The 15,893-nt window shown below is 41.1% G+C and overlaps 1 protein-coding gene across 1 annotated transcript; it reads left to right on the forward strand.

Moving 5' to 3' along the window:
- Positions 1-258: 258 nt before the first annotated feature.
- Positions 259-1,722, forward strand: LOC145031651 (uncharacterized). Its single transcript, XM_078980251.1, has one exon. The coding sequence runs from the start codon at positions 365-367 to the stop codon at positions 1,517-1,519; it is 1,155 nt and encodes a 384-aa protein (XP_078836377.1). The 5' UTR covers positions 259-364; the 3' UTR covers positions 1,520-1,722.
- The last annotated feature ends 14,171 nt before the right edge of the window (positions 1,723-15,893 follow it).

A 15,893-nucleotide genomic window follows, 5' to 3' on the forward strand; every position in this document is an offset into this window, starting at 1 on the left:
TTTACAAGACGCCGAGAAATTACATATTTCAGCATAATCCAAGGACTATTATTTTAATTATGCTAGTGTCAACATTCCTTGTTCTTTTCGTCCTTCGTTAAATTACAGCGTATATTTCAGTATCTATAAACAAATTTAACCTTGATCTTTTACACGTACCTAATATGATCGCGTGAATGGAAGATTCGATGTAATCTGCAAGAAACATCTTCGTTTATTCAGTGCAGGCGAGGCGAGATGATATATACATATTATTCACTAATAACACCTTCATCGAAATCAATTGAATTTCTTCAATCTCAAATTTCCCTTCACAGTTAACAAAAAATCGTAATCGGTGTTTCAGCTTTTTTTGTAATCATCGATGGCTGTAGTATTTGAGACTCCATTACAACATGTATTGGGTGAATTACAGAAAGCAGTATATGTTGTAGGGCAGATTATACAAACTCACAGATTCAAAAGTCTTCTCAAACGCCTTGAAAAAACCCTAAAAAGCATCGAGCAGGTGTTTTATGAAAGCTGGAGATTAAGCAAGGTGTTGGATCATCATGAGAAAGAGACGATAAAGTTCATCTCTTATCTTCGGAATGGCATTGAGATCGTCGTCAAGTGCTCCAGCATCAATTGCCAGACCATGAACAAAAAAGTTCTTCATTCAAATAAGCTGATGCGTTTGAACAACGAGCTCTTGAGGTTCTTCCAGATTGATGTGCAGAAGAAAACGATGAACACTAGTATGACGGATTCAATTGCGATTTCCGGATTGGAAGACAATTCATCAGTTGTTGCCCTTTCTGCAGATGGATATTCGAGTACCTGCTGTGTTTATGCTGGTCAACTACTCAATCTTCCATTGACAGATTCTTTCGCTAATGTAAAAAGCATCAAATTCGAACATATTTCATTTTCTTCCTCTATTCAACCACTCTTCATATTGCCATCTCTTCAAAAACTTTCCTTTGTTATGTGTGAGATAGGTGATGCTTTGATGAACGGCGTCACTGAGTCTCCTTATATTCCATCAAATCTCACTGATCTGGAATTTGATTGTTGTTATGATTTGATGGAACTACCTTCAGGATTATGTAATCTTGTTCACCTCCAGAATCTCAGCATCACCAATTGCCATGAACTGGATGCTCTTCCTAAAAAGTTAGGGAATCTTTCCAATCTTGAGATCCTCAACCTCCATTGTTGCACAAAGCTACAAGAAATACCAGAATCGATTGGAAGTCTTCATAATCTGAGCTTCCTTGATCTATCTGATTGTTTGAGTATAAATCTACTACCTGATGAAATTGGAGAACTATGCAGCCTGAGGGTTCTAAAGATGAGTGGTGTCCATGGGTTACAAGAGTTGCCGGAGTCGATGAGCAAATTGTTGCAGTTGGAAGAAGTGATATGTGATGAAGAGACGTCGTATTTGTGGATGGATTATGAAAGTGATATGAATAATTTGAAGATAAACGTTGTTGAAGATGACAGGCTGGAAAGCTTTATGAAAATCGTTCAGTAAGTTCTCTCGATCCTTTGGTGTCGTTCTATTAACTATTAAGCATGTGGCTTAATATGTGAAGTGTAAACTGTAAATCGTTGGATTATTCTTTAAATATCTTTTCTGAGTCAGAAAATGTATTCTAGATCTCATCTGTTTTCATATTATAACATAGCTGTATTGTCACTTTAAAAACTTAATAAAGAATCACTGTATATCTACAATTCTTTTTGTTATAAGTATTATGTTTTAGAATCGAAGACTTAAACTTTTCATTAATCACGTTCAAGAATATATATATATATATATATATATATATATATATATATATATATATATATATATATATATATATATATATATATATATATATATATATAAATAAAGCATATTACATCTTTCTTGAAAATTAAAAGGTACAACTTATTAAGCTTGCAAATGTATAGACACGCATCTTATTTGTAACTTAGGGTTTAGATCCTTATGTGAAAACCTAAAATCCTCTACACATCGTCCGCCACCATGTCTCCCAAATCTTTCGTCTCCCTCCTTACTCTATTCAATCTACGGCAGGCCTCCGTAACCACCAACCTCCTCCTAATGCTGCCGCTGCCTCCACCCTCCTCATGCCATCGTTACCTCTAATGGTGCCCCTCTACCGACATACTTCTATTTCTTCCCACGTTACAATCACACCAGCAATACACCGGCACCCACTTTTCATCCTCGCATTATGAACCGCATATGACTGTCGTCTCCACCCGTTCTCTGCCCTCACAAATGCCAACATGAATAAGAAATCAAAATTGGAGAAGGTACGGTATATGTTTAGTTTTGGACATTCAGTGAAGGAAAACTTAGTAAAGGCGAGATTGTGTTTCTACCAGTCCCTTCTGTTTACTAACCTGTGTCTGCACCCGTTTTGGCTACTCTCCCTTTCTTTCCCCTCTTATCTCGACCTAATCAACGATGTTTACTTAGCAAGAAACGTAGTGATAACCCTAAGGAATTAATTGAAGATCTTGAGGTGTTTCTCTTTCTCCCTCTACATCAACGATGTTTTACTGTCCTTACTCCATGTATTTTCTCTATCCACGGGTTTCAATTTTTTTTACCTTTTGTGATTAGGGTTTGCAGAACACTAGCAAAATTCTTATGATATTTCAAGTTCTCCTTATCTACATCAATAATTTTTGTTGGAATATAAGGTAACAAAGTAAATGCATACTCCTTCTTGGTTCTTTTTTTGAGTACTGGTTTGTGTTTCATTTAAATTTTAATAGTTTGGTTTACCAGATTTTCTTTTTATGATTAAGGCTGAAGTTGATGGGTTTAATGGTTGTGGGTGGGGATTAGAATTTGAACCGAATCAGGGATTTTAGGTTCAAAATCAAAGCTTTACATTTTGAATGCTTTATTAGATGCAAGGGTGAAGGGGAGTCAAAGTAAGAAGATGTTTTACATCAAGATCTGCTTCAAGAATGCATCCCAACTATGTTTTAGAATAATTAAGCAACTAATTCGGCTCTTGGTGCTCAGATGAAGGTACTATATATTCAATTTAATCGAGTTAGCTTTTAGAAGTTTATGTGACGTCATATTCATATTAATTTGACCATTTTACTAATTTATGACCTTTCCTTCTATTGATAATGTTGCTCTTTCTGTAAGAGAGGTCAGATGAAGAACTAATCTCTCTAAAGGAGAGAAGGTATCAAATATCAAGGAATCACTAATTGTTTGTTTGTTGTTTCATTTTTATAGAACATTTGAGGAACTGAGCCCATATTTGGGGAAATTGAAGGAAAAAATTAAGAATGCTAAATTTTTAAATAACTCAAGTTAATGTCTAAAGCTTTATTTAAGTTCTTGAACTGAATGAAGCTCATAGATTATTTCAACCAGTAGACAGAATATGATTCGATACCAATATTGAATTTGCAGAGTAGCAAGTCAAATCAAAATTGAATCATAAAAAGGGAGCATCGTGTTACATTGTAGGTTAGTTTGGTAACAGTTCATGTTTAACTTAACTGATTATTTTCAAAATCTTTATTCTTTTTCATTTAACTATCACCAATCTCTAACGTGATGATAGTTTTCAGATTTATCCAGGTGTGTGCCTCCAAGAGCCTTGGCTCATCTTCACTTATATGTATTCTTGTAACCTTTTATGTCTATTTAGTTATTTAGTATTAGCTAATGGAATTTGGTCATTAGTATGGATGCACAAAGGCTTCACTTCCTCTGATTCAACTCGTTCACGAAAAAAATAACAATCAATTTCAACATGCTTTGTCCGCTCATGAAATACGAGATTGTTAGCTATATTCCGAGCAGCTTGATTATCACAATACAACGGAGTAGGTCCTATGGGAGCAGCTTCAAAATCACACAACAGCCAACGCAACCATACAATTACACTAACGGTTGTGGACATAGTGCGATATTTCGCCTCAACAGACAAACGAGAAACTACCGATTGTTTCTTAGTGCGCCAAGAAATATGAGAGTCACCTAACATAATCAGGTACTTAATTCTGGACCTTCGAGTAAGCACGCACCCATTCAAATCCGAGTCACTATTAGAAACTAAATTTAAATCCCCAACACTAGGAAGAAGAATTCCCTGATCGGGTGTGGATTTAAGATAGCGCAAAATTCTTACTGCAACATCCATATGGCTATCTTCCGTGAAAACAAGGAGGCTCGCATCATGGAGCTTGAAAACGAACTCGGACAAATGAGCATGGGAGATAAATCGATCAATAAGTTCTATGAAAAGATGGTCACAGTCGATTTTCTAGGTAATATCGGCAATCAAGTCAAGAAATGCACTCTTGTTACTCATTTACTTAATGTTTTGAACCCGAAATCTGATCACATTGTTGTTGTGATTCACCACAAAGAGTCTCTCCCCACTTTACTTCAAGATCGCTCCCGTCTACCCATCGCTCATCATGCCAATCATGCTTCCATCCTTTATGTGCTCTATATCGGGTCTCCCTCACCTTTCTAATCTCGCAACAACAAAGACCAAAACATTAATAGTCGCAGCAACAAGCACCGCAATAATCGTGGCGGTACCACTTCTTGTCGATCTCAAACAACCGACAATAGCCGATCACGGGTTGTTGTCCCCTTTAGGTCTCCTCAACAGCTACCGTTCATGCCTCATTGGTCATTCTATCATCCTTGGATTCCATACGGATGACCTGCAGCTCCTTGGCCCACTCCTTGAACCACCGTTGGACAGCAACCACAACGCCACCGCCAGCCTCTTCCCATTGTGAAACAAGGGATGCTTGGCAGCAGTCCCGCTTCCTCTGTTGATCGGTTGCCACAGCCTCGTGCATATGTCAAATATCAATTTAATACTGATCACAGAGGTGAATTTGATAACCGAGAATTTCACTCCTTATTTGACCAAAATGGCATCATATTTCGTTTCTTATCCTAAAACATCCAAACAAAATGGGAGTTTTGAACATATGATCTTCACAATAAATAACATGATTCGTACCATCCTTTTTCAAGCTCACATACCACCCCAATATTGGGTCAAAGCTCTCTATATGGCCTCTTATCTTCTCAACATTACACCTTCCACATCTATTTATCATGAAACTCCCTTCACTAGACTCTTTCATAAAACTCCTTTTTATTCCTACCTCGGCGTGTTTGGGTGCCTTTGTTATCCCTACATCACACCTCCTCATAAACTTTCACCACACTCCACTCCATCTGTATTTCTTGGTTATCCTACTAGTCACCGAGGCTGCCGATGTCTTGATCTTGCTATCCTCAAGGTCATCATTTCTTGCCACATCACATTTGACGAGTCATCTTTCCCTTTTCTCTCTATCACTCCAGACTATCCTACCTCTTACTCCTTCCTTGGCGAACCATATCCCATCACTATTTTTCACATTCTTTAAAATATTATCACCAACCCCATGGTTAACTCCTCTTCGGTAATCGAGACACCACCGACTATCGACTCCTTTCCATCCCCATCGGCTGACATGTCTCCCACCTCGTCAGCTACCACTCATGCCACTTTAGCACCTCCTCCTACTCACCCTATGATAACACGTGCCAAAAATGTAATCTCCAAATCTATCTCTCATCTCAATCTCCATACCACTACCGAGTCTCCCATTCCTAAATCCCATCGCCATGATCTTCGTGAACCTAATTGGACCATTACCATGTGAGATGAGATTAATGCACTTATTTCTAACAAAACCTATACACTAGTCTCGAGGCCTTAAGGGGCTAATATTGTGTGTTCTATGTGGTTATTTTAAAAGAAATACCGGAAGGATGGATCATTAGACAGATACAAAGCGTGTTTGGTTGCAAATAGGAATGGTTAGAGACTTGGTACCGATTGTGATGAAACTTTCAGTCTGATTGTTAAACCGGCCACTGTACACTCGGTTTTGAGCATTGTCACATCTCACTAGTGGCCCATCTATCAGTTGGATGTCAAGAATGTCTTTTTACATGGACAACTTCATGAGACTATTTCCATGCATCAACCTTCAGGATTTCATCATTTGGATCATCCTGACTATGTTTGCCTCCTATAGAAATCCCTATATGGATTGAAGCAATCCCTACGATCCTGGTTCCATAGGTTCACCAAGTTCATCACCCAGATCGAATTTATTCACAAGAAATCTGACTCCTCCTTATTCACATACCAAATTGGCTTTCTCACTACCTTCCTTCTCTTATATGTTGTTGATGTGTTTCCGTAGGAGTTACCCGGAGTGCCTCCGGAGAGGCATGTTGAGTTCAGGATTGACCTAGTGCTAGGTACGGCCCCTATCGCCCAGGCGTCGTACCGACTGGAACCGCCAGAGATGCAAGAGTTGTCATCTCAGTTGTAGGAGCTGTTGGATAAGTAGTTTATTCGTCCGAGTAGTTCACCCTGGGGAGCACCGATCCTTTTCTTCAGGAAGAAAGACGGTTCGCACACGATGTGCATTGACTAAAGGGAGCTGAACAAGTTAACGGTGAAGAATTGTTATCCACTCCCGAGGATAAATGACCTTTTCGATCAGCTGCAGGTTGCCTCTTAGGTTTCCAAGATTGATTTGAGATCAGGATATCACTAGGTCAGGGTAAGGGAGGAGGACGTGGAGAAGACTGCGTTTCGGACTTGTTATAGTCATTACGAGTTCATGGTGATGCTGTTTGGGCTCACCAACGCACCAGCGGGGTTCATGGATCTGATGAACCAAGTCTGCAAACCGATGCTCGATCGCTCGGTCATTGTGTTCATAGATGATATCTTGGTGTATTCCAAGACTCGATAGCAACATGAGGAACATCTTAAGGAGCTGCTAGAGGTTCTGAGGTGAGAACGGATGTATGCCAAGTTCTTGAAATGCAAGTTTTGGTTACGAGAGGTCCAGTTCCTCGGACATCTCGTTAACCAGGAGGGGATTTTGGTCTATCTGGCCAAGGTGGAGGCGGTTATGCAGTGGGAGAATCTGAAATCCCCCTCAGATATTAGGAGTTTCTTGGGTTTAGCAGGGTATTTTCGGATATTCATTCATGATTTCTCCAAGATTGTCGTACCCCTCACTCGTCTAACAAGGAAGGGGATGGATTTTCGGTAGGGCCTTGAGAAGCAGAGGGAATTTGAGACCCTTCGGCGATGTTTATGCAAGGCGCCGGTGTTGACACTCCCTGAGGGAGTTGAGGATTTCGTGGTGTTTTGTGATGCATCCATCATAGGTTTAGGGGCAGTTCGCATGCAGAAGGGACAAGTAGTAGCTTATGCATCGAGGCAGCTGAAGCCGCACAAGACGAGATACCCCACGCAATATCTCGAGTTGGGAGCGTGGTTTTCGCTCTCAAGATTTGGAGGCACTATCTGTACGGGGTTTGTGGTACTATATACACAGATCATAAGAGTTTGAGGCATATCATGGATCAGCCAAACCTGAACATGACGCAGCTTAGGTGGATGGATGTGGTTAAGGACTATGATTGTGAGATCCTTTATCATCCTGGTAATGCGAACATGGTTACGGATGCTCTAAGCCGCAACTCAGTTGGGTCCTCGACCCTATCCAGGTGTATGGGGATAGCGGTGGACTCCCCACTGGTGAGATTGTTCAGGGATGCTCAGGTTGACGGTATAAGACCAGAGAATTGGAAGACTGTAAGGTTTAAGGGCGAAAGCGCCCGGTTTTCTCAAGATAGCTGCGGGTTGTTAACCAGTTATGGTTAGGTTTGGGTTTCGATGTCCGGAGGGGTCCGACAGACAGTGATGGAGGAGGCTCATAAGTCTCGTTTTTCGATTCACCCAGGAGCCACCAAGATGTACCGTGATTTGAGTTCGAGGTATTGATGGCCTGGCATGAAGCGAGATATCACTTGGTTTGTTGAGAGGTGCTTGACCTGTAGGATGGTTAAGGTCGAACATCAGAGGCCGCATGGTAAGCTACAGCCTCTGGAAATTCCCATGTGGAAATGGGAACGGATCGCGATGGATTTCATCACGAAGTTGCTGAAAATGGCAAGGGGGGTTCGATCCTATATGGGTCATCGTGGATCGATTGACCAAGAGTGCCCATTTTCTAGCCATACGGGAGAGTTCATCAGCAGAGAAGTTGGCCGACCTGTATGTCAGAGAGATTGTCTCTCGCCATGGGGTTCCATTTTCTATCTTTTCCGATCGAGATGTCAAGGTTACTTCTCGTTTCTGGCAGAAGTTCCACGAGGAACTGGGTACGAGACTGCATTTTAGCACAACGTTCCATCCGCAGACTGATGGGCAGAGTGAGCGGACCATTCAGACCCTCGAGGATATGTTGAGGGCGTGTGTCATTGATTTTGGTGGGAGTTGGGATTCCTACCTATCGCTTGCAGAATTCGCCTACAACAACAACTATCATTCCAGTATCGGCGCCCCGCCTTTCGAGCTATTGTATGGGCGGAAGTGCAGAACCCCAATCTGCTGGGGTGAGGTTGGGAATAGGGTGATGGGTCGGACTGAGGTAGTTCTGCAAACTACAAAGATAATACGGCAGATTATACAGCGACTGCAGACCGCTCAGAGTTGGTAGAAAAGTTATGCCGACCGATCCCGATCTGAGCTGGAATTTCAGGTGGGTGACATGATTCTCCTGAAGGTCTCGCCCTGGAAGGGTGTGATCTGCTTCAGGAAGAGGATAAAATTGGGTCCCTTTTACATTGGGCCATTCAGGATTATTGCCAGGATTGGTAGGGTGGCTTATAAGCTAGAGCTTCCGGAGGAGCTTAGCCGGATCCACATCACATTTCATGTTAAGCAATTGCGAAAATGCATTATAAATCAAGAGGCAGTGGTATCGTTGGATGACATTCAGGTAGATGAGTGCTTGAACTATGTGGAGAGGCTTGTGGCTAGTTTGGAAAAGAAAAAGAAGATTCTGCGAAACAAGAAAATACCTTTAGTAAAGATACAGTGGGAACATCGGAAGGGATCCAAGTGGACATGAGAGTCGGAGGCGGAGATGCGCGAGCATTACCCGACATTGTTTATTCCAGCAGACTTCGAGGACGAAGTTTAGTTCAAGTAGGAGAGAGTTGTAACGCCCTGATTCTCAAGTTATTTTTAAATAATATTTTTTGGGTTAAGCTCTACTCGAAGAGTTGGTTTACTTACTCGTCCAGTAGCAACTGGATGAGATCGCTCTTTAAGTGACCTACTCGACGAGTCCATGTTGGGACTCGGCGAGTAGGAGCTGGCAGTGGAAACCCTAAATCCCGGGGTTTGCACCTCTATTTAAAGGAGTCTTAGCCTCCTTTGGCTTCTTTGCAATCTTTGAAAGCCCCTTAAAACCCTAATACGCGCGCGCGTGTGTGTGTGTGCCCATTCTGTGTTTGAAGCTTGAAAATAGGGTCTTTGGAAGGAGAAGGCTTGGAGGAGAAGGAGATTGGAGCAAATGGAGTATGGGAATCAACTCTTATCTCAGTTATCATCTTCTGGAGGTAACCACATCGTCTTTTTCCTTGTGAATCTCTTCTATTGGTTGATTTTTAGGGTTTTTGGTGAGATAATAAGTTGGAAAGATGAGTTATGGGCTAGATCTGACGTTGTAACTTCATATCTGAACCCTCCTTGGATTCTAGAAGCATAAAGTTTCAGTTTTCGTCATGATTAAGGTCCCTCTTGAGCATGAAGTTCCAATGAGAACTTAAAATAGGCTTTAAGAGCCTTTATAGCCATGTATGCACGTAAAGTTTGCAACTTTACGTGATAAGCATGCCCTAGAAGCTTGGATCTGTGATTCGGAGCCAATGCAAGGTTGACTCGGTGAGTCACATGAAGATGGTCGTGAACTCGACAAGTTGGATGAACAACTCGGCGAGTCCGATGAAGATTGCCATAAACTCGACGAGTTGAAGAACAACTCGGTGAGTCAGATGAGTTTTCTCTTGGATATGTATGAGTATGTATCCATCGCGTTGCAAGGAGGAAACTCGATGGGTGGCCTTAAAGTTTGATACAGAATCAAAGGAACTCGATGAGTCACTCTAATGACTCGGCGAGCTAGAAAGTACTTCAGGGAACTCGACAAGTAGCCAAGGGTACTCGATGAGTTAAGGTCAACATGGACTGTTGACCTTGACTGAGGACATTGACTTTGACCAGGGATTTACTAGTGGGTTATGGATTACCTTATAAGGTTAAGGACTTATGAGTATGTTGTACTATAATGATAGGTGGTGGAGCCTATGTCAAGTGATCCGAGAGTTGGAGCTTACCTTTCGTGTCGACATATGCGAGGTGAGTTATCCTCACTATATCGATAAGGTCTACAGCACCAGGGTCGACCGTTTAGTTGTTATTGTTATGATATGCTACATGTGGTTATGTTCTGTTAGATCGGAATTGGGTAGACAGTATGTTATGCTCTTATAATCTGTAGGGATTGGTATGTTAGTGACTGGTTAGGTCGGTACTCTAGTTACAGGAGTGTTCTTGATTGATGATCAGTGTGACAGATAGGTTTGATGTTTGTATATGATGTTATGCGCTCATGGTTATTTGCTTGTGGTTAGGTTGAGGAGGTCCTACTTTGTGCTGAAGGCCAATATACCCTATGAGCGGTTCGGGGAGAATGTAGGCCCACATGGCGGAACAGTCATGCCGAAGGCTCGGGATAGATTCAGACAGACTGTATGCCCGGTAGGGCGGTCCAGTCCGGCCGATGGCCCAATATGTATGTTGATTGATTGATTATTACTGAGATGATATTGACAGTGTGATATTGGTATTCTGGGGGTAGCTCACTAAGCCCTCGGGCTTACATTTTTCAGTTTATTGTTTCAGATACTTCAGGAGATCATGGAAAGCCGAAGGCGTGACCATACCGCTCCTCATCCTTATGTTATGATTTTGGGACACTCTGATGGAAAATGATTTGAAAACATTTTGTAAACAATGCTATTTAGTTTTTATTTATGATTGAAAAAGTTTAAATTTGGTGTAAGATTTATGGATGTTACAAAACATACGAATGAGCCGAAACTCACCTGGGAAACGGAAAGTGACATGATGAGTCGCTACCCATATCTGTTTGCTAATGCATGATTTCGGGACGGAATCATCCTAAGGGGGAGAGAATTGTAACGCCCGTGTTTCAGGGCTAAGCATTAGTACAATGATGTAAGAGCTTTAACTTTTTCAATGAACCATTACTTTGAAGAAAATATTTTACATTTACCCATCCTTGGCCAAGACTGTTGATGAATTTAAGATTGTACTCCAGGGGAGTTCGGACAATCCCATTAGCAGTCATGTTATTGACCACTATTCAGTAACAGTTGGAGGCAGAGGCTACTTATTCACCAGGAGTGGTTGTGAAGGTGTCAAAGTCATTAAGAACTGAAGTAAGGCACTTGTCTTTCATGTTTTCCAAACCTTCAATTAGGTCCTGAAGAGTTTCCTAAATCTCTTTAGTTGATTTGCATAACTTAATGTGCTCGAAAAGTGAAGGAGGAACACCAAACACCATTTCAAAGAAAGAAACTTGGTCTGCATGCAGCTTTTCAATGTCATCTGCAGTTATAGGGTCTGGATGATTTTCATCTTGACCCATAAGCTGAGCAGCAACATCTCTTACAAAGGTTCTTACAGGAACATGAGGACCTTCTTTTACGGATCTCCAGATCTCTTCACCTTTATCTTTGGCTAAAATAAATCTTTCCAATGATCATATTCTTCCACAACTAGTAATGGGGCACGTGTAGGGCCACCAACACTATTTTTTGATTTGCATTGAAACCATTTGTTGAGGATTAGAAGCAGCCATTGAAGTTAAGATATCTTAAGCAAAAATGGTATATAGAATAACTTTTATCCTTAACACAGAAATGGTTGAGATACTAAGGTATATTCAAACCAATTATAATCTGCTCTTATGGATTCAAAGGACAACCACTCAAGCTCTGATACCAATTGTGAGAACTAGAATTTGATCAGTTGCATAGGGACAAGGATTGAGAATACAAACCTTGAATGAATGCCTATGATCAATGTCTGCTTACTATAAGAAGTTCAAGTCTAGACTGGAAAGACCAGTCAAGTCGTAGATATTGTATTTAACAAATGATCAAGGCATTAAATGAAGAACTAGGGTAAATGATCAAGGTAAAGCTAATAAATGAAGAACAAGAAGAATGTTTGAAAAAGATTTGAGATAACTAAGTAAATGCCAAAAGTTGAGCAAAAGATTCGATTTTAACTTGTATTGAACGCTCCTTTATATAGGAGAGAATGTTATAGTGAATTAACTGAGTAACTTACATCGGACTGGACAATAGAACTATTTCTGACACTTTGATTGTCGAATACAACAAAAGGCTAATTCCTATGTAACGTTACATCAATACAAGGATAATAAATGACAAAAAAACAAAAAATATGTTCTTCCGGATTAGCATACATTCCGGACGTGAGTGTCACTTCGGAATGTGTTCCTCTTCAAAATATTCTTCCTCTTCATCTCTTCAGCTCCGGACAGATTCCGGAGCACTTTTCACTTCGAAACCAATAAACTTCGGAATAGGTACTTGGGATTGCTAGATGTTCACTTTCAGGTTCCAACATCGACTTTGGGCGTGTTTGACTTGATGGATCAACGGTAAGGTTTTGGACAGTTGTGGTGGTGTGAGAGTGTTGCAAGACTGCGAGGTAGCCCGTAGCATTTACCAGTCCGTAGACATCACTACAATGGGAGTACATTTGTATTCGCCTTCGGATTTATTTGGTAAAAGGGTGGCTTGGGAAGTGATTAGGATCATATGATTGGTTAAGATTACAAGAGTAATCTTCAGGATATCCAAAGCTACGTGATCATTATGTTTGGCTAGCAATAGGGCGCTTGTGTTTTTCGGTGTGGATTTGGGCGGGTCATGCATATTGATGCGAATGGATTAGAAGTCCATAAGGTGTAAGAGGTGTAAGATCATTTTTGACCCCAAGTGGGGCAGAAACAAGTGGCTGCTTTGGCCTAGGTTCTGTTGGTGGGAGTTCAGGAAACTCCCAATCATCGGTCAACATCGCCATGATCACGCATAGTAAGCAGTGAGAATCTATAGGTGTGATCCGAACTCTTGATGGGATATAGGATTCGGCTTGAGAGGTACGTCTTTATGATAGTTTGAGTGCGGTGAGACCATGGGAGGTAAGCTTGGTTGGATGGAAGTAGTGTTAGGCTGTGATAGGATTGTAGTATTCATTTGTTCGAAGTAGATTATTCATGAGATGGTCACAAGCATGGAAGGGGGATCAGATCGTGTTTTGGGCATGCCATCCAGGGTTTTCAAGGAATTATTCTATATTCTAGGATGAGGTTCTTTGGGATCCGCAGGCGAGCTTGGTGATTGTGGAAATTCACATTGGAACTGGTAGAGACTGTTGAGTCAAGGGTTGGATCTTGAGTTGCAGGACATGCGGGTAACTATTATTTGACGCGGTAGGGTTTAGGCTAGGTAGCCTTGATATTTATCTCTTGAGAACCTGGTCGTTGGACCAGGTGTGAGACTGGTAGTCTCGAGGATTGGCCTAACGGTAGTTATGTATCGGTTAAGTAAGGGATGTTGGGAAGTTGTGGTGCATTATGCAAATGTAGATTCGGGGATCTCGGGGTAGGAGCGGAGTATCAATTTGGTTTGGGTTAAGATCCTGAATTAAGGTTTGCACGTGTTTAGTGTGAGATTTTCGTTCCAGTGGAATAAGGATCGAGATATTTATATGCTGAGGGCCTCAATTGCAAGGTCTAAGGGTAATGGATGGGTTTAGTTGATGGCAGTTCGAGTTATTGTGATGTGTCATGGGTTGGTTTTATATGTGAATGAGCCACAACGTGTTTGAGATGAGGAAAATATGGGTTATTGGAGACCGGGTATGAGATGAGACTACAGTGGTTCAGGTAGTGTTTATTCTATTGGACCATGTGTGAGAGTGGTAGACTCAGGGATTGGCTTAAGGGTAGTTATGTATCGGTTAGGTAAGGGATGTTGGGAAGTTGTGGTGGATTATGAAAATGGAGATTCGGGGATCTTGAGGTAGGCGCGGAGTATTGATTTGGTTTTGGGTAAGATCCTGAATTAGGGTTTGCACGTGTTCAGTGTGAGATTTTCGTTCCAGTGGAATAAGGATTGAGATATTTATATGTTGAGGGCATCAATCACAAGGTCCAAGGGTAATAAATGGGTTTAGTTTATGGCAGTTCGAGTTATTGTGAGTCTTGGGTTGGTTTTATCTGTGAACGAGCCACGTCGTGTTTGAGGTGAGGAAAATATTGGTTGTTGGAGACCGGGTATGAGATGAGACTACAGTGGGTCATATAGTGTTTATTCTATTAGCAAGAGTTTTGATGGCATGGTATTTTGAGCAAGTCCTGTCAGTCAGTTTTCTTTCGGGAAACACGTGGGACTGTTGTGTGTGTGTGTGTGTGTGTATTTATAGCCTAGCAATCGGTTAGATGTCCGGTGTTTCGAGTATTTGAAGGATAAGGTGATCAGAGAGGTCTCAACTGCTTCTGAAAAGCAAGAAGTGGTAGCAAAAATGGTCGAAGTGGGTTCAGTGACTTGGGATTCGTGTGTGGAGTTGCTTGTGTATGGGGAATATGCTAATTTATTTTCAGTTGGATGCAATAATCTCAGAGTGGCTGATTAGACCTGGTTGCACAACTCCCGTCTGAGTTTAACCGTTGCAGGGGTGAGTCTCCTAGTCGAAGAATTATTTGAGCCTCCTGTCAAGTTTAGCGTTCTGCAGCCGCATTTGATCAGTAACTTTGTTCCTTTGGAAGCCTCAAAGTATTATGGGTGGAAAGTATTCTGTTTATTTTGGTTTTCTTATAGAATAATTTTGATGATGGTTTGGTGTGGGCAGTTATCGCGAAGCTAGGATAATTTGAAGTTTCGAGTTTCGGAAAGATAGAGTTGGTTTTATGCAAGAGGCTTTAGGGTTTGTTCCTTTTCAGGTTGGTAACTCCTTTTAGGGTTGGTATTGGTTGCCTTGAAAAGGCCGTATTTATTCCGGATTGTGGAGGTATTTACCAGATCGTTGGATGTGTTAGGGAAGGTAATGACGGATTTCGAGGACGAAATCTAATTCAAGTGGGAGGGGGAGTTGTAACATCCTGTTTCGAATTGTCCCCATTTTGAATTGGCAATCAAAGGATTAAGTGCTATCAAACTACGGATACCTAAGGGGTTGGGTTTCGGACCCCGTTGGAGTTGAATAATGTACCTTGGATTGCTCGGGTAGTTTGAGTTTTTGGATCAAAGGGTATTTCAATAATTTGTCAGCTCGGGTTTATATAGGAAGCAGATTTTAGTTCGGTATATTTTATGGCAGGTAGGAACTGATAATAGTGTTGAGTGTCTCAATACCTTTCTATGGATATACGAATGGTTGGAATCAGAGTCCGCGTTTCCAGGCTAGGCATTTTCGTTGATGTAATAGTCTAGGTTAACCATTGTAACTCTTTTGAAGTATTAATGATGAAATATTTGTGAATTATGTGTTTATTTTCTTAATTATTATAATTTAATGAACTAGGAATAAAATAAGCATCAAAATTAAAGTATGAGATAAGCCCGATATCTTTGCATAAAGTGGTAGTGGCCGAAACGAGGTTTCCGAATATATATATATAGAACGCCCAAATCTGACTTCGTATGAGGAAGTTATGATTTTCTGAAGTTTCGACTTAAGCGGTATGCAGCCTGAATACTCAATTTAAGATCGAGCGGTTTTTAGCCGAAACAATCTAAATGAGAATCGAGATCTCGTTGTTAGTAGCGAAACGATGAAGAGTTAGACGAGAACGGACGTCGGACGAAGAAGTTATGAATTTATAACGAAGTTTTTTTG

This window comes from Lactuca saligna, chromosome 2 (assembly GCF_052625555.1).
Source record: "Lactuca saligna cultivar CGN05327 chromosome 2, ASM5262555v1, whole genome shotgun sequence".
Classification (NCBI taxonomy): Eukaryota; Viridiplantae; Streptophyta; class Magnoliopsida; order Asterales; family Asteraceae; genus Lactuca; species Lactuca saligna.